Source organism: Bubalus kerabau, chromosome 5 (assembly GCF_029407905.1).
Source record: "Bubalus kerabau isolate K-KA32 ecotype Philippines breed swamp buffalo chromosome 5, PCC_UOA_SB_1v2, whole genome shotgun sequence".
NCBI lineage: Eukaryota > Metazoa > Chordata > Mammalia > Artiodactyla > Bovidae > Bubalus > Bubalus kerabau.
In genome coordinates, this window is record NC_073628.1 from 54,493,732 (window position 1) to 54,518,427 (window position 24,696).

The following is a 24,696-nucleotide window of genomic DNA, read 5'->3' on the forward strand; positions in this document are numbered from 1 at the left end:
TAGCTTTGTTCATAGTGATGCTTTCTAAGGCCCACTTGACTTCACATTCCAGGATATCTGGCTCTAGGTCAGTGATCACACCATCGTGATTATCTGGGTCGTGAAGATCTTTTTTGTACAGTTCTTCTGTGTATTCTTGCCACCTCTCCTTAATATCTTCTGCTTCTGTTAGGCCCATACCATTTCTGTCTTTTATCAAGCCCATCTTTGCATGAAATGTTCCCTTGGTACCTCTAATTTTCTTGAAGAGATCTCTAGTCTTTCCCATTCTGTTGTTTTTGTCTATTTCTTTGCATTGATCACTGAGGAAGGCTTTCTTATCTCTTCTTGCTATTCTTTGGAACTCTACATTCAGATGCTTATATCTTTCATTTTCTCCTTTGCTTTTTACTTCTCTTCTTTTCACAGCTATTTGTAAGGCCTCCCCAGACAGCCATTTTGCTTGTTTGCATTTCTTTTCCATGGGGATGGTCTTGATCCCTGTCTCCTGTACAATGTCACAAACCTCAGTCCATAGTTCATCAGGCACTCTATCTATCAGATCTAGTCCCTTAAATCCACTTTTCACTTCCACTATATAATCATAAGGGATTTGATTTAGGTCATACCTGAATGGTCTAGTGATTTTCCCTACTTTCAATTCAATTTCAGTCTGAATTTGGCAATAAGGAGTTCATGATCTGAGCCACAGTCAACTCCCAGTCTTGTTTTTGTTGACTGTATAGAGCTTCTCCATCTTTGGCTGCAAAGAATATCATCAATCTGATTTTGGTGTTGACCATCTGGTGATGTCCATGTGTAGAGTCTTCCCTTGTGTTGTTGGAAGAGGGTGTTTGCTATGACCAGTGCGTTTTCTTGGCAAAACTCTATTAGTCTTTGCCCTGCTTCATTCCGTATTCCAAGGCCAAATTTGCCTGTTACTCCAGGTGTTTCTTGACTTCCTACTTTTACATTCAAGTCTCCTATAATGAAAAGGATATCTTTTTGGGGTGTTAGTTCTAAAAAGTCTTGTAGGTCTTCCTAGAACCGTTCAACTTCAGCTTCTTCAGCATTACTGGTTGGGGCATAGACTTGGATTACTGTGATATTGAATGGTTTGCCTTGGAAACGAACAGAGATCATTCTGTCGTTTTTGAGATAGCATCCAAGTGCTGCATTTCGAACTCTTGTTGACCATAATGGCTACTTCATTTCTTCTGAGGGATTCCTACCCGCAGTAGTAGATATAATGATCATCTGAGTTAAATTCACCTATTCCAGTCCATTTTAGTTCTCTGATTCCTAGAATGTCAACATTCACTCCTGCCATCTCTTGTTTGACCACTTCCAATTTGCCTTGATTCATGGACCTGACATTCCAGGTTCCTATGCAATATTGCTCTTTACAGCATCGGACCTTGCTTCTATCACCAGTCACATCCACAACTGGGTATTGTTTTTGCTTTGGCTCCATCCCTTCATTCTTTCTGGAGTTATTTCTCCACTGATCTCCAGTAGCATATTGGGCACCTACTGACCTGGGGAGTTCCCCTTTCAGCATCCTATCATTTTCCCTTTTCATACTGTTCATGGGGTTCTCAAGGCAAGAATACTGAAGTGGTTTGCCATTCCCTTCTCCAGTGGACCACATTCTGTCAGACCTCTCCACAATGACCCGCCCGTCTTGGGTGGCCCCACGGGCATGGCTTAGTTTCATTGAGTTAGACAAGGCTGTGGTCCTAGTGTGATTAGATTGAGTAGTTTTCTGTGAATATGGTTTCAGTGTGTCTGCCCTCTGATGCCCTCTTGCAACACCTACTGTCTTACTTGGGTTTCTCTTACCTTGGACGTGGGATATATCTTCACGTCTGCTCCAGCAAAGCCCAGCCGCTGCTCCTTACCTTGGACGCGGGGTATCTTCTCACCACCGCCCCTTCTGACCTTGAACATGGAATAGCTAGGCCCTCCTGCACCAGCGCAGCCACCGCTCCTTGGAGGTGGGGGTGCTCCTCCCTGCCGCAGCCCCTGGCCTCAGGCGTGGGGTAGCTCCTCTCGGCTGCCGCCCCTGACCTCGGACGTGGGGTAGCTCCTCTTCACCATTCCTGCACTGTTCTTTACACCAATTGGCCTGGCATGGAAAAACAAGTGCTGACTCGCAAGACCACAAGCAAAAACAATGGGAAGAAATTGTAAGGATAAACATTTTAGATACCACGCTTCCCAGGATTGACGATAATACACGTGGCTTATATAATAGTATTTGGGAGATAAGGAAATAGATATTTAATTGCATATAAGTTAACTAGAAGGACATGAAAATCTACCAGAATCGAGTAAAAGATGGTCAGTGGTTTATTCACTCCCCCTCACCTCCCAGGGGGACAATAGACAATATCTGGAGGCATTTTTGGTGTCATAATGCAGGGGCCAGGGGTGAAGGTACTATCATCTAGTGGACAGAGGCCAGAGAAGCTGCACAGGATAGGTCCCATAAAAAGAATAATCCAGTCCAAAATATCAATAGAGTCAGAATTGAAAATCTCTGAAAAAAAATCACTGATAAAGAATTATGATAGTGAGAACTGGCATGGAAAAAATGCCTTCTGATTGTTACTTAAATATACTTGTGAAAATAGTATGATGACCTTTCATAGTATAAAAATTAAATATATGCTCTGATAATCCAGTAACTCTGCTTCTGAATATTTATTTATTTAATTCAAATATTTATTTAATTCAAAAGAATTAAAATGATGATTTAAAAGAGATTAGCATTCCCTTGTTCATTGCAGAGCTATTCACAATAACAAAGATTAGAAATAACCTAAATGTCTATGGACCAAAAAGTGGATCAAGAAAATGTGGCATGTACATAAAAATGGCATTAAAAAAAAAAGAAATTATGCAGTAAATTACCACATGGATGACAGTATGCTTAGTGAAATATGTCAGTCACAGAAAGACAAATACTGTATAACTCCACTTATATGTTCATGGAGTCAAAAAGTGGAGTGATAGATGTCAGAGGCAAGAGGAGAGGAAATAGGAAGTTACAAATCAATGGACATAAAATATCAATTAAGCAAGTTAAATGGGTTCTAGAGATATACTGTACAAAAATCATATTGGTAGTCAACAATACTGTATTGTACATTTAAAATATCTTAATTTGGTAGGTCCTATGTGAAATGTTCTTACCACAATAAAATAAAAATAAATATTAGTACAATATGATCACTAAAATCTAAATTTTACTTGGATTCCATCAGCTTTTCCCTTTAATTCCCTTTGTTTTCTTGGACCCAATCCAGGTACCACACTGTACTGTCACCATGTCTCCCTAATGTCTGATCGTGACAAATTTTGACTCTTTCCTTTTTTTTTTTTTTTTCCCCTTTGGCTTCAATAATTTTAAGGAGTATGGATGAGGTATCCTGTAGAATGCTTGCAGATATGGGTTTGCTTAATAATTTTCTTATAGTAAGATGAGATAATAGATTCTGTGGAAAGAATGTCACAGAGATGAAGTTTCTCATCACATCATTTCAGGGGATAAATGATGCCCACACTGCACCACTGGAGATGCTCACCTTTATCTTTTACTTCAGGTAATGTTGGTCATATTTACTAAACTTGACTGTGAGATTTGAAATGGACTTGAATTATTTCTACTGTGTTAATTTTCCTTATTTAAATTCTATAGTCCTTGGTTTCTACAATGAATATGTGTTATTTCAATAATTCAATAAACAGAAGTAATTAATGGAATGGATGTGGTGGTGCAATCGAACAGAACAGTTATTTTAAAGGGATCAGTTCATTGTCCAAACTAAATATTTAACTTAGTAAATATCTCTGCTTTAACTCTCAATGAATTATGATGATCTAAATGCTGGACCTTCATACTTCTTCCATATGTTAGAGTAAAATTATGGAGGAACAAGGTTATGCCTGGCATGTTATAGTCCTTAAATTAATATTTAATAATGATTTCATCTATAATTACATAATTTATAACTGTAAAAAAGTATCAGTGTGAGGAAGGGTCTGAGAGAAGTGATTTTAACCTACAAATGTTCATGTGAAATGTCCCTAATGCTGCTCCAGGTTTTATAGAACACAAAAAAGAATTACATCAGAGAATTGTGATTAATTTTAATCATTTCAAGGCTTTAAGAGAATGAGGAAACAGACAGTCTCTAGGGTTTCTGCCCCATAGGTTGTGACTTTAGATATAAGGCTATATCCATCACTCCCAACCAGGAGAGATTCTACTTTCACCCATCAGCAGGTATCATGGGAAGCTGCTGTGAAACACAAGAGCTCAGCCTGGCACTCTGTGATGACCTAGGAGAAGGCATGGGAGGGAGGGGGAGGCTCAGAAGGGAGCAGGTATATCTGTATATATCCCTTCCAACCAAAATTAAATTCAAAAATAAGATTCTAAACAAAAATTAATATTATTTTCTAAGTAGGGTATTAGAAAAACAGTGTGAGGGAAAATTTACCATTTAGACATAGAGAGTCCTTGAGTAATACTGAGTCATTGTGAAAGTTACCAATCTGAACTGTAAAGGAAGAGGAAGTGGACTCAGCCTACAGAGCTTTGTGTGAGAACTGGCTCAGCTGAGCCCTTAAAACAACAAGGCTTCCCCGGTGGAACAGTGGTAAAGAATCTGCTGCCAGTGCAAGAGATGCAAGAGACTCAGGTTTAATCCCTGGTTTAGGAACATCCCTGGAGTAGGAAATGGTAACCCACTTCAGTATTCTTGCCTGGAAAAAATTCCACGGGCAAAGGAGTCTGGTGAGCTACATGCAGTCCATGGGTTCACAAGAGTCTGAAGCAATGGAGTGACTGAACACAAACAAGTGCCTGGAATGGAGGGTAAGAAGAGCTCTGAGAATCTGTGAGAGGTGCATTATCTGGTGTCTACAAACTTTTGAAGGAGTAGTCAAATTGAAATAAAGACAAATATTTAATAAAAAAATAAGCAGAGATTAAACAAATGCTAGTGAAAGAAAAGTAAAAGGCACTATTTTTAATTAGGTATGTAAACCAGCCTTGAGAGCAAAAATTAAACAAAATAGAGAAGAAAGATATAGGAAAGATATTAGCTGTCATATTTCCTAAATCCAAAGAAACTCACCAGCAATTTAAAAATAACATTTGGGTCACAAAATCCATTGGATGAAATAAAACATTAGTTTAATATTAATTTTCAAGGGGCTTAGACAAATCAGCTATATTTAGAATGTCTAGCTTTGTGATAGATTGTCTTTTTAAAATTTATACTCAAATTTATGAGTATAGGAAGATATAGGGATCTTGAGTGTCTCAGTTTTGCCTATGATATGACATCACTGCTGAGCCATATAAAATCTATTTCTTGAGTTATGGGACTAGAGACAACCTTATCGGAAATGATAGAGAAAAGTCCTGGTATGGTAGGGTCTAAGAGGTGTAGGTCACCAATTATGCATGCATGTGTGCTGAGTCACTCAGTTGTGTCCTATTCTTTGTGACTTCATGGACTATATAGCCAACCCGACTCTGTCCACATAATTTTCCACTCAAGGATACTGGAGTGGGTTGCCATTTCCTCCACCAGAGGATCTTCCCAACCCAGGGATTGAACCTGCATCTCTTGCATCTCCTACATTGGCAGGTGGATTCTTTATCACTATCCCTTGAGAAGTCATTGGTCACCAATTAGAGAAATACAATTCTTTTCTATTAGCATTTTCTCATGAAATATCACACTGAAGTACTACCTTAAATGTTTGATCTTTCTCTTTTACAGGTAATATAGGGACAGAATAAATGTCTTTATTTATGGGCATTTCTAAGTTAGAATCTTTAGTAGAGTTAGTTACATTTTTCTCAACTTCCTTTGTCATCTCACCTGCTGCTGCCTTCTAGTATAGCTCTCTGATATGTACATTTTCATTGGACAATTTCCCATAGGTTTAAGATCACTAGTTTGTCACAAATTGGAACATGATTATGAGTAAATGGAGTATCTTAGTACTAAGACATTGAACATAGATTTTCGTTTAGACAAATGGAAAATTTCCGGGAGTCCGGATCAAGATTCCAGTCACAGACATGTAGATTGATCCTTATTTGCCTCTTAGAGGGAAAGTCAAGGATCTCTGTCTTCTGCTTTGTCGTGTCTTTGATAAAGACATAGACTGTATTATCCTTATTATTTGTTCAGTGTTATTATTCCACAAGCAATGAGGTGGGATAATTAGGGCTCCCTGGGTTGAGAAGAACACTATCTGAAAAAAATTAACTAAGGTTTATTTTGACAATAGATTTACTGAGTCAGAAACAAAAGTAAATGTTAAAGTATCATGTGGAATTAACAATAAAGGTACAGATGTAAACTGTTAGAGGGGTCATTCTTAGTGTCACATTGTGAACATGTGATGCAAAGTGTAATTTAAAATTTTCTCATTTCTGCTGCTAGTTTTAGGACTGAAATAATCTGTTATGGTACTAGGCTAGGTTAATCTTTTATGAATTTATAATGTTCAAGAGGACCTAAAAGTGTTATAGAAGGATTTCACTTAAAATAACTCCCAAATCTTTTGATTTCATATTATCTCTAAATGTTGAAATTATAATTCAAACTAAAAAGTTCAATAATGGTACTGTGCTATTTAAAGAAAAGTTTAAATGGTTATCTTTTTTAAATTTTAGAGATTTAGCAATCGTGAGTAAGAAACACAGAGAGAGGTTCTAAAAGAGACACTTTGCTTCCTCTTCCAGCTTTGGAAAGGAATAGTTAACCAAGTGTCTTACATCCTTATTTCCCTTAATATTTTTCTTTCTAGGACTGATTCAGATTCTGACAAACAGAAGCCATGTTTCTATCAGAGAGAAATAAAAGTGGGGCCGTGTTCACTCTCCTGGGCTTCTCCGATTACCCAGAGTTGCAAGTCCCCCTCTTCTTGACATTCTTTACCATCTACAGTGTCACTATGGCAGGGAATCTTGGTATGATTCCAACCATCAAAATTAACCCCAAACTGCACACCCCTATGTACTTTTTCCTCAGCCACCTCCCCTTCATGGACTTTTCTTATTCCTCCTTTGTTGCTCCCAAGACCATGGTGAACCTCATGGTAGAAGACAGAACCATTTCAGTTGTAGGTTGTGTAATACAATTCTTTTTTGTTTGTACCATTGTGGTGACTGAGTCCTTTTTATTAGCTGTGATGGCCTAAGACCACTTCGTGGCCATCTGCAACCCTCTGCTCTACATGGTGGCCATGTTCCCGAGACTCTGTGCCATGTTAGTGGTTGAATCTTATGCTTGGGGAGTAGCTTGCTCCTTGATACTCACCTGTACTGTTATCAAATTATCATTTTGAGGTTTTGACACAATCAACTCACTTCTTCTGTGAGTTCTCTTACCTGCTTTCCCTCTCTTTATCTGATACTTATCTCAACCAGTTGCTGCTTTTCATTTTCTCCACCTTTAATGAGGTCAGCACATTCTCATCATTCTCCTGTCTTATGTGTTTATTGTCGTCACCATCCTCAAGATGCCTTCAGCCTGTGGTGGCCGCAAAGCCTTCTCCACCTGCGCCTCCCACCTGACCGCCATCAGCATCTTCCCCGGCACCATCCTCTTCCTCTACTCTGTGCCCAGCTCCACACTCTCCAGGCACACAATCAAAGTGGCATCTGTGTTTACACAGTGGTCATCCCCATGTTGAATCCCCCGATCTACAGTCTGAGAAATAAGGGTGTCAAAGACAGTCTCCAACATCATGGACTCTAAAATATTTTCATACTAAACATTATTCTGGAAGATTTTGCCCTTGATATGTAAATAAACTGTGTCTGCAAAGGTTGGTTGATAAAAAGAAATTTATTATTAATGAAGTGTTAATACATAAAATAGAAAGTACATGTGTTTTGCTTAACCATACTAAACTTGACTTTCTCTCTTACTTACTGGAAAAAAAGTTAGCAATCTTTCAAGTCTTTTTCATGTAAAATTTTAGACAAAATAATCTGATTACAAAGATTAAAGGACATAAATATCATGTGGCATACTTGTGTAACCTTAATAATTGTTAATTTCATCCTCCTTTTTTAATACCTATGGTAGACTAGGCTCTCAATAATAACATGGTTTCCTCTTACAAAAAGTACAAATAGCAGTTAAGACATAGTGTTCATCCTTCAAGGGATGAAAATTCAGTGATGATAGTAGGGCACTCTACAAAGTAGAAATTGTATAAGATAGAAAACAATAAGTATAATAGAAGGTTTCAGAGGAATCTTAAGTTCCTTAAGAGAGATACTTTTATAAAATAGATATTATGTACCCTGGTTTGGAAAACAGAAGAGACAGAGTTCTAGGAGACATATTCCAACATTGGAGTCTTATCCAGGAGACTAAAGCCTGAGAAACAAGGAGGTCAGAGTGCAATACTGAGTCAATGATACAACAATAATTTTTTAATTGAATAAATACTGTGTTTGCATATTTGGATATTTTTGCATATTGTATATGCAGGTTACTTGGCATGAATGAAATTTGATAAGACATGGTCTATATTCCGAATGTGTTTTCAAAAGAGCTCCAGTGTGGCAACATAACCAGCTATGATTGTTGTTCAGTCACTCAGTTGTGTCCAATTCTTTTGCAACCCCATGAACTCTAGTCTACCAGGATCCTCTATCCATGGGATTTGCCAGGCAAGAATACTGGAGTGGCCAGAAAGCAGGAATAGAAGGAACATACCTCAACATAATCAAAGCTATATATGACAAACCCACAGCAAACATTATCCTCAATGGTGAAAAATTGAAAGCATTTCCTCTAAAGTCAGGAACAAGACAAGGGTGCCCACTTTCACCATTACTATTCAACATAGTTTTGGAAGTTTTGGCCACAGCAATCAGAGCAGAAAAAAAAATAAAAGGAATCCAAATTGGAAAAGAAGAAGTAAAGCTCTCACTGTTTGCAGATGACATGATCCTCTACATAGAAAACCCTAAAGACTCCACCAGAAAATTACTAGAACTAATCAATGACTATAGTAAAGTTGCAGGATATAAAATCAACACACAGAAATCCCTTGCATTCCTATACACTAATAATGAGAAAACAGAAAGAGAAATTAAGGAAACAATTCCATTCACCATTGCAACGGAAAGAATAAAATACTTAGGAATATATCTACCTAAAGAAACTAAAGACCTATATATAGAAAACTATAAAACACTGGTGAAAGAAATCAAAGAGGACACTAACAGATGGAGAAATATACCATGTTCATGGATTGGAAGAATCAATATAGTGAAAATGAGTATACTTCCCAAAGCAATCTATAGATTCAATGCAATCCCTATCAAGCTACCAACAGCATTCTTCACAGAGCTAGAACAAATAATTTCACAATTTGTATGGAAAAACAAAAAACCTCGAATAGCCAAAGCGATCTTGAGAAAGAAGAATGGAACTGGAGGAATCAACCTACCTAACTTCAGGCTCTACTACAAAGCCACAGTTATCAAGACAGTATGGTACTGGCACAAAGACAGAAATATAGATCAATGGAACAAAATAGAAAGCCCAGAGATAAATCCACGCACATATGGACACCTTATCTTCGACAAAGGAGGCAAAAATATACAATGGATTAAAGACAATCTCTTTAACAAGTGGTGCTGGGAACTCTGGTCAACCACTTGTAAAAGAATGAAACTAGAACACTTTCTAACACCATACACAAAAATAAACTCAAAATGGATTAAAGATCTAAACGTAAGACCAGAAACTATAAAACTCCTAGAGGAGAACATAGGCAAAACACTCTCTGACATACATCACAGCAGGATCCTCTATGACCCACCTCCCAGAATATTGGAAATAAAAGCAAAAATAAACAAATGGGACCTAATTAACCTTAAAAGCTTCTGCACATCAAAGGAAACTATTAGCAAGGTGAAAAGACAGCCTTCAGAATGGGAGAAGATAATAGCAAATGAAGCAACTGACAAACAACTAATCTCCAGAATATACAAGCAACTCCTACAGCTCAACTCCAGAAAAATAAATGACCCAATCAAAAAATGGGCCAAAGAACTAAATAGACATTTCTCCAAAGAAGACATACAGATGGCTAACAAACACATGAAAAGATGCTCAGCATCACTCATTATCAGAGAAATGCAAATCAAAACCACTATGAGGTACCATTTCACGCCAGTCAGAATGGCTGCAATCCAAAAGTCTACAAGTAATAAATGCTGGAGAGGGTGTGGAGAAAAGGGAACCCTCTTACACTGTTGGTGGGAATGCAAACTAGTACAGCCACTATGGAGAACAGTGTGGAGATTCCTTAAAAAACTGGAAATAGACATGCCTTATGATCCAGCAATCCCACTGCTGGGCATACACACTGAGAAAACCAGAAGGGAAAGAGACACGAGTACCCCAATGTTCATCGCAGCACTGTTTATAATAGCCAGGACATGGAAGCAACCTAGATGTCCATCAGCAGATGAATGGATAAGAAAGCTGTGGTACATATACACAATGGAGTATTATTCAGCCATTAAAAAGAATACATTTGAATCAGTTCTAATGAGGTGGATGAAACTGGAGCCTATTATACAGAGTGAAGTAAGCCAGAAAGAAAAACACCAATACAGTATACTAACGCATATATATGGAATTTAGAAAGATGGTAACAATAACCCTGTGTACGAGACAGCAAAAGAGACACTGATGTATAGAACAGTCTTATGGACTCTGTGGGAGAGGGAGAGGGTGGGAAGATTTGGGAGAATGGCATTGAAACATGTAAAATATCATGTATGAAATGAGTTGTCAGTCCAGGTTCGATGCACGATACTGGATGCTTGGGGCTGGTGCACTGGGACGACCCAGAGGGATGGAATGGAGAGGGAGGAGGGAGGAGGGTTCAGGATGGGGAACACATGTAAACCTGTGGCGGATTCATTTTGATATTTGGCAAATCTAATACAGTTATGTAAAGTTTAAAAATAAAATAAAATTAAAAAAAAAAAAAAAAAAAGAATACTGGAGTGGGTTGCCATTTCCTTCTCCAGTGATAGAGTCCACCAGAGACTTAAAAATGGTAGACTAGATCTCAGAAAATTTTACATACAAAAAGGAAACATGGTGAGTACCTGCCTAACATGCATTTCAAGCTATTATTCTGCCTATGAAGACATCAAAAACATTATCAGGTTTTTTTTTTCTTTCCTGAATAAAATGTCTGTATCCTTCTCAACTAAAGAAAGTGAAAGTTGCTCAGTCGTGTCCAATTCTTTGTGACCCCATGGACTAGTCCATAGAATTCTCCAGGCCAGAATACTGGAGTGGGTAGCCTTTCCTGTCTCCAGGGAATCTTCCCAACCCAGGGATCGAACCCAGATATCCCACATTGCATGCGGATTTTTTTACCAGTTGAGCCACCAGGGAAACCCTCTCAACTAAACTCCTAGCTTTTAAAAAACAGTACTTGAGACCTATTCAATCTGGCAAATTAGAAATACAAGATCTTGGGCCTTTTCTGGTGGTCCAGGGGCTAAGAATCTACACTCCCAATTCAGGGATCCTGGCTTTGATCTCTGGTCAGGGAACTGGATTCCTCGTGCTTCAACTGAAAGACTATGTGCTGCAACTAAGGTCTGGTGTAGTCAAATGAATAAATATTGAAAAACAGAAATACCAGTCTTCCAGTGTTCTGGTCTGGAGAATTCCATGGGGTCGCAAAGAGTTGGACACAACTGAGCAACTTTTACTTCACCTAACATTAATAGCTCACTTTTGCTTGAATAATTTGTACACTGTTGTCTCTATTCAATATGTCTAGATAAATTCTGCAATGTCTACCTGTCAAAAGATCTAAACACTCGTAATATATGAGAGTATTAAATGGAAATGGAAATAGACTCTGTCAGAATTTGTGCTGGAATAGGAATGACATAAATATTTCAGCCAATTTCTCACAATGATCTTTCCTCAAATTTTTGAAAGTAATACATTAAAGTTAGATTGCCTTCTAATTTTGCTGAAGACTAAAATTTTGGAAGTTATATCTTTTAAGGTGATTTGCTATCCAATATGGTAGTTTTCAACATGATCCCAGTTCTTCAGTTATCCAGGTATCCACGCCCCTTTCTGCTCTTCTGATTAACGGTGGAATCAATCTCTCCATGTTCTGAATGTAGACTACTTTGTGACTAGCTTTGACTGATATAAAAGGTAGCTGAAGAGATATTGTGCCATCTTCAAGCATCTGATGGCCCTGTGGCTTTCTCAAAATCTCTTGGAATTTGCATAATCTCTTAGAAAAACTGCCATGTGAATAAGCACAAGCCAGCCTATTGGATAATGAGCAATATGCCTTACACCCCTATTCCATGAAATAGCATTTAGCAACCTCCCAACTGGAGTGTGAGGCCTTCTTAGATCACCGAGACTGCAAAGCTGATAAAATACACGTAAGTACACCAGCCAAGATCACATGAGGGTACTGACATTACTGACTCATGTATAGTGATCCATGCAATAAGCAGCTGTTTTTTGGTTTTGGTTTTGGTTTTTAAACTAGTGTTTTGGAGCAGCTTGTTATGCTGTCTTTAAAACTACTGACATTCTTAATTTCTGATGTTACCACAAAGACATTTTCAAGTCTTATCATATAGCAACTAAGCATATCAGCTTTTCTTAAATGCAACTTGATTAAAATGTGCAATTAAAAAGTTTAGGCAATTTAACTTGTTGATGTCCTTGAATCTTTTGATACAATACTTTAATAAAATTATAGTATCTTATTTGTATAAATATAGTTCATCAAAAACTTACAACTTCATAATTTTATTATATATTTTATTAAAATAATCATTAAATAGAATTCAATTATAAGTTTATATTTAAATTACTTAAAAAAAAAAACCTGTCTTGCCTTTAAGACTTAGATAAATAGATAAGCAGAGAGTTCATTTTGCCCAGATGATATAAAACATCACTGCCCGTGCTGTTCTTTATAGATGTCTTTTTATTCTTCCTGTAATGGAACTCTCTCCGTCAGGGAGATGAATTTTAAAACTGGCAATACTTTCAGGGTATACGAAGAACAACAACAAAAATAGTTACTAAATAGATATATTATGATCATCAATCCACTAATATCTAATTTCAAAACATCACTGTATAGTCTAAAATGCCTGTGTAAAGTCCTTATTTTTTGAGGAAAAAAAGATATATAAACCAGAGAGAAACAAGAAGTCATGTCAAGGGTTGGAAAAATCTTGATTAACTGATGCTTATGTCAGAAGCTTTCTCTATCTCCTTTATACTTTAATAAAACTTTATTACACACACACACACACACACACACAATAATGTCAGGCTTTCTGGAAAGCAGTACTTCACAGCACTCATGTTTTAAGTTTTGGGAATTTGTTTTTGCTTTTCTAATTGGGATAATTCACCAGGTAATACATGAATGAATAAGAGGAATCCTTGTTTCTGAAAAATGAAGTTGCATGGAATTCTTGAATGTTTGGTATATTCTAGGGCACACACAACAGACTCTCCTTTGAGCATTGTTGGTTGAAGGAGAAGTTATGCAGTCAGATAAGAAGTGACTTGGGAGAGATCCTCCAGGCAGACCCATTAAACCGTCTCTGCATTGAGCAGGGAGCATGGTCTCCTGCACCGTCATTGGCTCTGCTCTTCCTAACACAGGGCCAGATGGCAAAAACCAAAGAGCAGCATATAAGCTCATTCTATCAATGATTTCATTTATGACTTTGTGCAAGTTACAGCTGCCAGTGGCTAAGTCATCTTAAATGCTGCATAGCAGGTTTAGATGGTGGTTAGCATTCTAAAGTATTTTTCAACTAGAATATGTAAATTTTTTAGTTTTTATTGATTTGTATAAAGTTTTTAAATTATTTTATTTTATTTTGGCTGTGCTGGGTCTTCTATGTGGCATGTAGACTTCTCTAGTTGCGGTGTTTGGGTTTAGTTCCCTGTGGCATGTGGTATCTTAGTTGCCCCCCAAGGGATCAAGAACAGGTCCCCTGAAAAGGACAGTGGATTCTTAACCACTGGACCACTAGGGAAGTCCCAATATATGTACATTTCTTAGACTCAATATTTCAGTGTGCATACTTAGACATATGCACACTGAAAATGTGTTTGACCTGCTTTATTAATGATATTTGCCTTATTGGAAAGAGAAAGTGAAATCGCTCAGTCGTGTCCAACTCTTTGTGGCCCCATGGACTGTAGCCTGCCAGGCTCCTCCATCTACGGGGTTTTCCAGGCAAGAATACTGGAGTGGGTAGCTGTTTCCTTCTGCAGGGCATCTTCCTGACCCAGGGATCGAAACAGGGTCTCCTGTACTGCAGGCAGACTCTTTACTGTCTGAGCTGCCAGGGAAGCCTAATTTGCCTTATCACAATAAAGTGAATATACCAAACCTATAATATCTCCCAGCTATGTCTGTATGCTTATGAATGTATATGCCTACATATTATGTAGATATATTTATATATTATTTATGTGTATGTATTGCTTGGTTGTTGTTTAGTCACTAAGTTAGGTTCAGATCTTTTGGGACCCCACAGACTATAGACCATCAGGTACCTCTATGTATGCAATTATTTAATAACCCTTGTTTTGAATAGCAGCATTGCTGACTTTTGCCTCTTTTCTCACTTTTAATTACTCTCTTCTGGCTTACTTTAAAAATATGCATTAAATTATTACTGTGACTCATAGGTGGACTTCTAACCTCTGTGTACATTTCTTTTCTGTGTCTTGATGAAATGACCTTTATTCATTCTTCCTTTATGTGTTTAAACTTCATTTCTTCCTTCAACCTTGGCTCATATGTGTCACTGATACTTTATTTGTGCTTTCATTATGATTTATGTAAATTTCTACATTAAATTCACTTGCTCAATGAAGTATCTCTCTGTGTGTCTATACTAACGTTAGAAAGCACTACACTGGAGTTTATGAAAACCGGGATAGGCAATTTGACTCTTATTTTTTAATTTGACAAGTAACACAAACTTCTTAATTTCTCAGTTTCCTCAAGTTTGAACAATGGTTATTACTGTTAACCTCTCAACATTGTACCGAGATTACATTTTGACAACATGTAGGTACTCACTGGCACTAGGAAGATCCTTTATGTGTGTTTCAGTGAAATCTTTGAGGCCTGGAACTATTTATTCTTTTCTCTCTCACTATCACATATTATAAGTTATATTTATTTTTTTATTAGATAGATGAATAAAAACTGGTATATAAACTATGTATATTGAGCCTTTTGGGGGTGTTAGTTCTAAAAGGTCTTGTAGGTCTTTATAGAACCATTCAACTTCAGCTTCTTCAGCGTTACTGGCTGGGGCATAGACTTGGATTACTGTGATATTGAATGGTTTGCTTTGGAAATGAACAGAGATCATTCTGTCGTTTTTGAGATTGCATCCAAGTACTGTATTTTCACCCTGCTTATTTAACTTATATGCAGAGTACATCATGAGAAATGCTGGGCTGGGAGAAGCACAAGCTGGAATCAAGATTGCTGGAAGAAATATCAATAACCTCAGATATGCTGATGATACCACCCTTATGGCAGAAAGTGAAGAGGAACTAAAAAGCCTCTTGATGAAAGTGAAAGTGGAAAGTGAAACAGTTGGCTTAAAGCTCAACATTCAGAAAATGAAGATCATGGCATCTGGTCCCATCACTTCATGGCAAATAGATGTGTCAGTCACTCTCCTAATATATTATTTCCAAGACAGATGTTCAGATCTGTCCATCAGGAAGAATGTCTCTGACCAAGAGAAATATAACCATTGGGGCCACATTCGCCCTCTTGGGTTCTCAGACTACCCAGAACTGCAAGCCCCCCTCTTCCTGGTATTTCTGGCCATCTACCACTTCAGCATAGCAGGCAACCTTGGGATGATGGTCATCATCAAAGTTAACCCCAAACTGCACACCCCCATGTACTTTTTTCTCAGCCACCTCTCGTTTGTGGATTTCTGCTATTCTTCCATCATTGCTCCCAAGATGCTGGTGAACCTACTTGCAGAAGACTAAGCATTTCATTTGGGAGATGTATGGTGCAGTTCTTTCTCGTTTGCACGTTTGTGGTGACTGAATTAATTCTGTTTGCTGTGATGGCCTATGACGGCTTCGTGGCTATTTGCAACCCTCTGCTCTACACAGTCGTCATGTGCCAGAGACTCTGTGCCATGTTAGTGGTCACGTCATATACATGGGGAGTAGCTTGCTCCTTGACTCTCACGTGTTCTGCTGTCAAATTATCTTTTCACGGTTTCAACACAATCAATCACTTCTGTGAGCTTTCTTTCTTGCTGTCCCTCTGTTATTCTGATCCTTCTCTCAGCCAGCCGCTGCTTTTCCCTGTTGCCGCCTTTAATGAGGTGATCACGTTGCTCGTCACTCTCACGTCCTGCGTGCTCACTGTTGTCGCCACCTAAAGACGCAGTCAGCTGCTGGTCGTCACAAAGCCTCCTCCACCCGCGCCTCCCGCCTGACGCCATCGGCATCTTCCCCGGCGCCATCCTCTTCCTCTACTCTGTGCCCAGCTCCACACCCTCCAGGCACACAGTCAAAGTGGCGTCTGTGTTTTACACGGTGGTCATCCCCATGTTGAATCCCCTGATCTACAGTCTGAGAAATAAGGGGGTCAAGGACACAGTCAGCAAACTAATGAAAACAAAATTGTTTTCACATTGAAGGCATGCAACTGCTAAATATTTACTTTGGTTATTAAAGAACACTTTTCTGATTTTGAATGGATTATGTCAAAAATTCACTTAAAAAATAACTTTAGATTTGAAAAACAAAAACCACAATGGAAAAAATATGAATTTTAGATCAGGAGACTATACCTAGTTCTGACTAACTAAGTCAGAGAAGATGGATTGACCTGACTCAGTCATTATCTACAAAACCAGTTTAATATTATTTTGTTCATAAAGTGGTATATAGAACAAAAGAATATAGATAATATATCAAACATATTGTACATGTGCTGTAAACTCTAGTTCTGTTATTACTTTTTTCCTGATGACTAAAAAGTAGTCTTAAATAAATGACCAATTTTATACTTTAAATTTAGTGAATAGATGACAGGGAAAGATATAGTTTTACTTTCAGGAACCTCCCAAGCCAGTGGTGTTAGTTAATATCATAATACAGTTGGTGGGAAGAGACTGTACAAAATCATTTATGGCTATCATGCATCTTTTACTTGGCCTTGAAGGATAGACAGATTTTTAAAGAGAAATAAAAGAGAATGACAAAAGTTTTACTTGAAAGTGAGAGTTGGACTGTGAAGAAAGCTGAGCGCCAAAGAATTGATGCTTTTGAACTGTGGTGTTGGAGAAGACTCTTGAGAGTCCCTTGGACTGCAAGGAGATCCAACCAGTCCATTCTAAAGGAGATCAGTCCTGGATACTCATTGGAGGGACTGATGCTGAAGCTGAAACTCCAATACTTAGACCACCTCATGCGAAGAGTTGACTCATTGGAAAAGACCCTGATGCTGGGAAGGACTGAGGGTAGGAGGAGAAGGGGACCACAGAGGATGAGATGGCTGGATGGCAACACCGACTTGATGGACATGAGTTTGAGTAAACTCCGGGATTTGGTGATGAACAGGGAGGCCTGGTATGCTGCATTTCATGGGGTTGCTAACAGTCGGAAACGACTGAGCGACTGAAATGAACTGAACTGAACTGAAAGAACATTGTGGTCAAGAGTCAATGATTCAAACATATTTTAAGCTATTATTTTATGTCATATGCCTACAAGGTATCTTGCTAGGTGCTTGAAGAAATAAAATTTTGCATACACTGAAGCTACAATTCTAACTTATTTTGGAAGAAAGTTTCAGTATAGAGAATGAAAGAATTTAGAAGAGGCTTAAGAAAATTAGCTTGCTTCTTGAAATACTGAGAACAAAACAAAGATACTTTATATGTGTTGTATGTTTTGTGTTGTCTGTCTATCACTTACCAATCATTATACATATATTATTACTTCACATGGCAGTTTGATCAAGCCTGTATCTTAGTTCTCTTTAACAGGACTCTCTAGAAAGTCTCCATAAAACAATTGAGTAGATTTGCTGTAAAAATTGAGAGCTAATAGCTTTCCTGGGACTTGAACATTGCTTTAAAATAGCTCTAATTTTTAAGTATAATCTAAACATAGAAATAATCTAATCTATATAACCATATACATCAGGGAGGATTACATTTTCCTCTAATCAATGTAATATTTAGGGGCTTCCCTGATAGCTCAGTTGGTAAAGAATCCACCTGCAAAGCAGGAAATCCAGGTTCGATTCCTGGGTCGGGAAGATCCACTGGAGAAGGGAAAGGCTACTCAGTCCAGTATTCTGGCCTGGAGAATTCCATGAACTGTGGTCCATGGGGTTGCAAAGATTTGGACATGACTGAGCAACTTTCACTTTCACCCTCATAGGTACATGTATCTAATTTGAAATTAGCAATCATATTTATATTTTCTTTCATCTGTTGCCTCATCAGTTTTGCTAGAATTACTTACACATCTGTTTTCTGTTCTATAATCTTTGTGTCTGAATGAAATTCCAAATCTTTTGAGAAAAATATTAAGAGAAATAATTCTATTTTCATGAGGATGAAGTAAAAACTTGAAAACAGTTCAATGGGGTAATTTCAAATGCTTATATGATTTCAAACTTAAAAAGATGAATTATGTAAATCACTTTTTTCTGGTTAACATTTTGATATGTAGTGATAACCAATATTATTTTATATATTCATAAATAAAATATATTCTTCTATAAATCATTGCTTGATATTTACATTAACTAGAATATCAGTGGAAAGTAGCAGAAATGTTATATTAATCTTGACTCAAATCAGTAATAAATAATCCATTTTCAGGGCATAAATTTTCATGTTTCTTCTCTATCTTGACAAAGGATGACTAATTTTTTTGATTGATTCAGGGACACAATTCCTTTATTCTTATTCTGAAAAAATGGAAATACATATTACTTAAGTCCTCTGATCATGATTTAAAAATTAGTGTGTGGCATAATCAAGAGAAATATTTAATATGGCAACATTACAGGCATTGATGCTCTTCGATAAATACTGATGTAAAATTCCATATTCTTCTATTATTTATCTTTAGATTTCAATTCATTTTTGGTAACTCCTATAGCTGCTGTATAGTATAATTTACATTGATGTTACTCATTTTTTAAACTCATGTGCCTCTAAAATGAGTGACTTAAACTGCTTCTAAAGAAATCTTAATTATGATAATGTATTGAGTTAAATATACAATGGCAGAAAGCATCTCATGCATGAATATATTGATATAAAACAAAGTAGAAAGTAGACTTTAGAACAAGAAATATCACTAAGAATAAAGAGGGCGTAAAATGATGAAGCTATGGGTTTATCATGGATTAGCTTCTTCTTCAGAGAAAGCAATGGCACCCCACTCCAGTACTCTTGCCTGGAAAATCCCATGGATGGAGGAGCTTGGTAGGCTCCAGTCCATGGGGTCGCTAAGAGTCCGACACGACTGAGCGACTTTACTTTCACTTTTCACTTTCCTGGATTGGAGAAGGAAATGGCAACCCACTCCAGTATTCTTGCCTGGAGAATCCCAGAGACAGCGGAGCCTAGTGGGCTGCCCTCTATGGGGTCGCACAGAGTTGGACACGACTGAGGTGATTTAGCAGTAGCAGTAGCAGCTTCTTCTTATTAGTCTAAAACTTAAGGAAGGAAATTTTCCAAGTTGGTTTTTCTGTTTTAACTCTGAAGTAGGCAAATCACTCAATTTTTGTTGCTACTGTTGCTACAATTTGTTTTTGTTTTGTTTTGCTTTGATTTGTTGTTTGAAAGTGATATGTTTTCAATTTAAAGAATTGGAGAATTTTCAATGTTAAGGAAATTAGTTCAAGGTATGGAGAATATGCACTTCCCAGGTGGCACTAGTGGTAAAGAACCCACCTGCCAGTGCAAGAGAAGTAAAAGACTTGGGTTCAATCGCAGGGTCTGGAAGATCCCCTGGAGGACAGCATGGCAACCCTCTCCAGGATTCTTGCCTGGAGAATCCCATGAACAGAGGAGCCTGACGGGCCACAGTCCATGGGGTCTCAAAGAGTCGGACACGACTGAGTGACTTGGCATGCGTGCATGGAGAATACACCAGTTATACTGAATACCAAGATTTCCAGTACTTGACTCAATCTCATTACTGTATATATGAAAGCATGTATAATTCTCCTGCTGCTAGGAAGGAGGGCAGAGAATAAAATTGCTCGATTTTCATTTGTTTTTTTCCTCAGGAAAATGTCCGAATGGTAGATCCTACTCACATAGAAACTGCCCTGTAGTACATGAGAGACCTTGGGGAAGTCTTTAGTTGCCTTTCTTAATATGGATAAAGGAGTTATCTTTTTAGGGTTGTAGCCAAATGAGAGTGATAACATATGAAATCTCTGTGCATTAATACCTCTACATATACATCTTCACTTACATCTGCATATATACACTACATGGGCAATTTGATATCTTTATTTTTTTTAATTAACCATATTTTTAAAAATGCAAAACCATAATTTTAAATAACATGATAATTTTCTACCCAAGATATGATGCCCCATAGTTTTAAAAAAAAAAAGTTATATTTTTTTACTGTTAACTTTCCCTATAGTTAGAATTCTAAACAATGTTACATTGTAGCTTTGGAGATAGTTTTTTCTCAATTTTATCAAAATGTAATTAAATTATTTCTTTTAATAACTAACAAATAATAAGTCCACCTGCAATGTGGGAGACCTGAGTTCGATCCCTGGGTTGGGAAGATCTCCTGGAGAAAGGAATGGCTACCCACTCCTATATTCTTGCCTGGAGAATTCCATGTACAGAGGAGCCTGGCAGGCTACAGCCCATGGGGGTCACAAAGAGTTGGACATGACGGGGAGACCCATTTTCACTGTCAAGAAAAAAAAAATCTCATTAAAAACTCATATAGCTTTTATGGTTTTCAAGGCTAAGACTTGGGAAATATGTTACCAGTGGCTTTCCAGAAAAACGTATACCAGAGTTACAGCTTTCTCAGTCCTTATCGACACTGACCACTACTATTGTAATTAATTAAATCCCTTTGTTAATTTGATAGGTAAAAATGATGATAATCTTCAGCATATATTGAAATTCTCTTTTGTATATTCTGCACAATTCGAAATGTAACTGTCCTTGCTGCTAAGTCGCTTCAGTCGTGTCCGACTCTGTGCGACCCCATAGACGGCAGCCCACCAGGCTCCCCCGTCCCTGGGATTCTCCAGGCAAGAACACTGAAGTGGGTTGCCATTTCCTTCTCCAATGCATGAAAGTGAAGTCGCTCAGTCGTGTCCGATCTTAGTGACCCCATGGACTGCAGCCCACCAGGCTCCTCCATCCATGGGATTTTCCAGGCAAGAGTACTGGAGTGGGGTGCCATCGCCTTCTCTGGTAACTGTCCTTATGAGCCACTAATTTCAAAGAGATGGGTCATACTCCCCAACAAGGGAATTGTACAAACCTACTGCAAATTTATGTGACTGATAACTGAATAAAACAATTAGCTTGGATTATATAGGATCATAAAAGCTGTCACCCTACTTTGGCAGACTTAGGACATTTCCCAAAGAAAGAGTCCATCTCCATCAGGCTCTAAATTAGATCACTGATTATGTTTCAAGGTCCAACAAAATATCTAATTGAATTTATCAGCTCAATTTAGTGATAGATTAAAGTTAGGAATTACATTGATTTCTGCTCATACTTGAATTTTAATCTTTTAGTCAGTGAGATCCACTGGAATATTGAACATTTTGAATTATTTGATGATTGAATTTTAAAACATGTTCAATAAAAATAAAAATAAAGCCAAAAAAAAAAAAAAGACAGTGTTTGATGCCTATAATTTTCTGAAGTTAATATAAATATGTTTTCCCCCTTCTTCTTTTTTTTTTTTTTTTTTTTCAGAAGAAACACAAAATTTGTCACTTGGTTTCCCAGATTTGACATATAATAGAAAGCACTCCTGTGGGAGAGTCCATTGTCACTGAATCATCAGAAGCTCCCGAACTCAGAGTCTTTCTCTTCCTGCTCTTCCTCCTCAAAGATGCTGTCACAGCTTTGGCCTGAGCATCACTGCACCAATTTAAGGCTGCTAAGCTGCTAAGTCACTTCAGTCGTGTCCGACTCTGTGTGACCCCATAGACAGCAGCCCACCAGGCTCCCCCTTCCCTGGGATTCTCCAGGCAAGAACACTGGAGTGGGTTGCCATTTCCTTCTCCAATGCATGAATGTAAAAACTGAAAGTGAAGTTGCTCAGTCGTGTCCGACTCTTAGCGACCCCATGGACTGCAGCCTATCAGGCTCCTCCATCCATGGGATTTTCCAGGCAAGAGTACTGGAGTGGGGTGCCATCGCCTTCTCCGAATTTGAGGCTGTACCAGTTTATTCCACGATCCTAGTATAGCCTGTTAATTGTTTGATAAATTGCTTTAAGCAGGCTAAATAAAATTAGATAGCAAATATATAATACAATTTTACATGTAATAACATACCATTTTGTGAGCCATAATATAATAATATGTTTCCCTGAGACATTCTTAATGTGTAGAAAAACATATGACATCACTTAATTTTGTGTTTAAACAATTTCTCAGTAGAAGTGTAATTATGCAGGTAAATATTCCCACTGGGAATTGGGTATCAGTGTGTGTTCCTGGGATCTGATGTGCAATCAGAAAACTAGTCTCAACAGCCTCAGAGAAATATAAAAGGTCTTGAATTATCCTAGAGAACAGCAGTCTTCCTGAGGAAAGAACAAATTTCTTCTACGAACACAGAAGGCCATTCAAATCAGATTATTAAAAAATAATGCAGTAGATCAATTTTTCTCTTTTAAGTATCAAAATTGACTTTTCCTGTGAAAAATGAACCACTGCTGACACAGTATAGAGAGAAGGTGAATGAAAAAGATAGTGACCTTATCTTAATCCCAGGGGATTAGAACTTGATGGGATTTTACGTTCTTTTAAGTTCATTGTCACTTATTCTACAGGTAGAAACTGATAGTTTGATAATAAATATTCCCGAGTAACACAAGTTTTAAATGATCAAGGTATGTCTAACAAAAACAATAGCAGCAAAGAAGCCCAAACATTTGACACATGATATTAAAACAATTCTCACTATATTGGACTCTGATTAAGAATCTAAATGTTTCAAATTTCACTTATTGCATTATTCATTATATATTGACTCTTTTTTATTTCTTCTAAGTCCTTGTTAAACCTTTCTTGCATCTTCTCAATCATACATTTGTTTTTTTTTTTGTTTTTTTTTTTTCTTTTATAACTGAGATTTTATTGGTTGTTTTGAGGATCACTACACAGACATTTCCATTTGTACACAATTCTTCACATATGTACCAAAAATCTAAAATATCATGTAGTTATTATTCTTAACAGTTATTCCAGTGACTTTCCAGCTTAAAATTTGGAGCAAACTTTTCTTAACAGGATATCAAGTACCAATATCTTCAAATATTGATACGTTGTTACATCATAAGTCCCACTGATTCACAATTTAATATCATATACACTACATACCCAAACTGTCAATCGTTCATAGCACATTAACCAAGTTACTAGGAAAACTGGACTACCACGACCAAAGATGTTATAGTATAGTGCACAAAATTCTGACCAGGAGAGCCAAGATCAAAAAGTGGTTTGCTGTAGGAAATAATTCTACCAAAACAATATGGGAAGAGAAGTAATTTAAAGTGTTCAAGACATTAAATGCACAACTGACTCCAACTGTCATTTAGTATGCTTTTGTGTTACAGGATATAAAAGCTACCCCCATCTATGGAATGTTAAGCTGACACCCAAGACAATCAAAGCCTCCCGTATCCAATATCCCACTATTTTCTGGTTGTACCAAAAAATAAACAACCAGCAAATGATTTCACCTCTTAAAAAAAAGCATTTACACTTAAAAAATGGGATGAGGTGGGATTCCCTCCTTTTTAAAAATGTTTCTAGAGCTACTAAAAAACTTGCATTTACAAAATAGTTGATAAAAATATTCCTCTGGATTGTACAAGAAGGGAAACAGGGACCACTGACAGGAACTCGGTGTGTGGTTATTAATCAGACTTGGCTTCTTTCTCTTCTGCTTCATCAGAGGCTGGGCTCTCCTCGTTTTTAGTCTTTCCATTTTCTGCAGGTAAGTCTTCTTTAGTCTCCTGGTTGGCCACTTCCGCCTGTTTTCCCTTTGCTCCTCTTTTCCCTTTTGTTTGCACTTTTTTGTCTGAAGATTTATCCTTTCCCGCCGCCTTTTTTGGCTTCGTTTCCACTTTTACAGGAGCCGGTTTAGCTGACAACCTCGCCGACCTCCTCTTGGGCTCCTCCTTCGCTGCCCCCTCGGCGGAGCTGACCTTCCTCTTGGGCATCGTGGCGACGGGGCGGGCGAGAGCCGGGTGCCTAAGGGCCGCGGCGCGCCGAGAGCCTTCGCGAAGCGGGGTAGCCTGACCGCTGCCGCTCCTCCCGCCGCCCGAGCTGCTGGGACCCGCGGCGGGGGGTCTCAAT

The 24,696-nt window shown here is 37.8% G+C and overlaps 1 protein-coding gene and 2 pseudogenes across 1 annotated transcript; 2 read left to right on the forward strand and 1 right to left on the reverse strand.

Annotated features, from left to right (window-relative positions):
• Window positions 1–6,849: 6,849 nt before the first annotated feature.
• Window positions 6,850–7,788, forward strand: LOC129652739 (olfactory receptor 5D18-like; annotated as a pseudogene).
• Window positions 7,789–15,694: 7,906 nt separating this feature from the next.
• Window positions 15,695–16,769, forward strand: LOC129652738 (olfactory receptor 5D16-like; annotated as a pseudogene).
• Window positions 16,770–23,421: 6,652 nt separating this feature from the next.
• Window positions 23,422–24,621, reverse strand: LOC129653866 (non-histone chromosomal protein HMG-14-like). Its single transcript, XM_055583528.1, has one exon. It carries the CDS (start codon window positions 24,558–24,560, stop codon window positions 24,255–24,257), a length of 306 nt encoding a protein of 101 aa, XP_055439503.1. The 5' UTR covers window positions 24,561–24,621; the 3' UTR covers window positions 23,422–24,254.
• Between the last annotated feature and the right edge of the window lie 75 nt (window positions 24,622–24,696).

Coding starts and splice junctions, on each gene's coding strand:
- LOC129653866 (XM_055583528.1), bottom strand. CDS start 24,560: ATGCCCAAGAGGAAGGTCAGCTCCGCCGAGGGGGCAGCGAAGGAGGAG.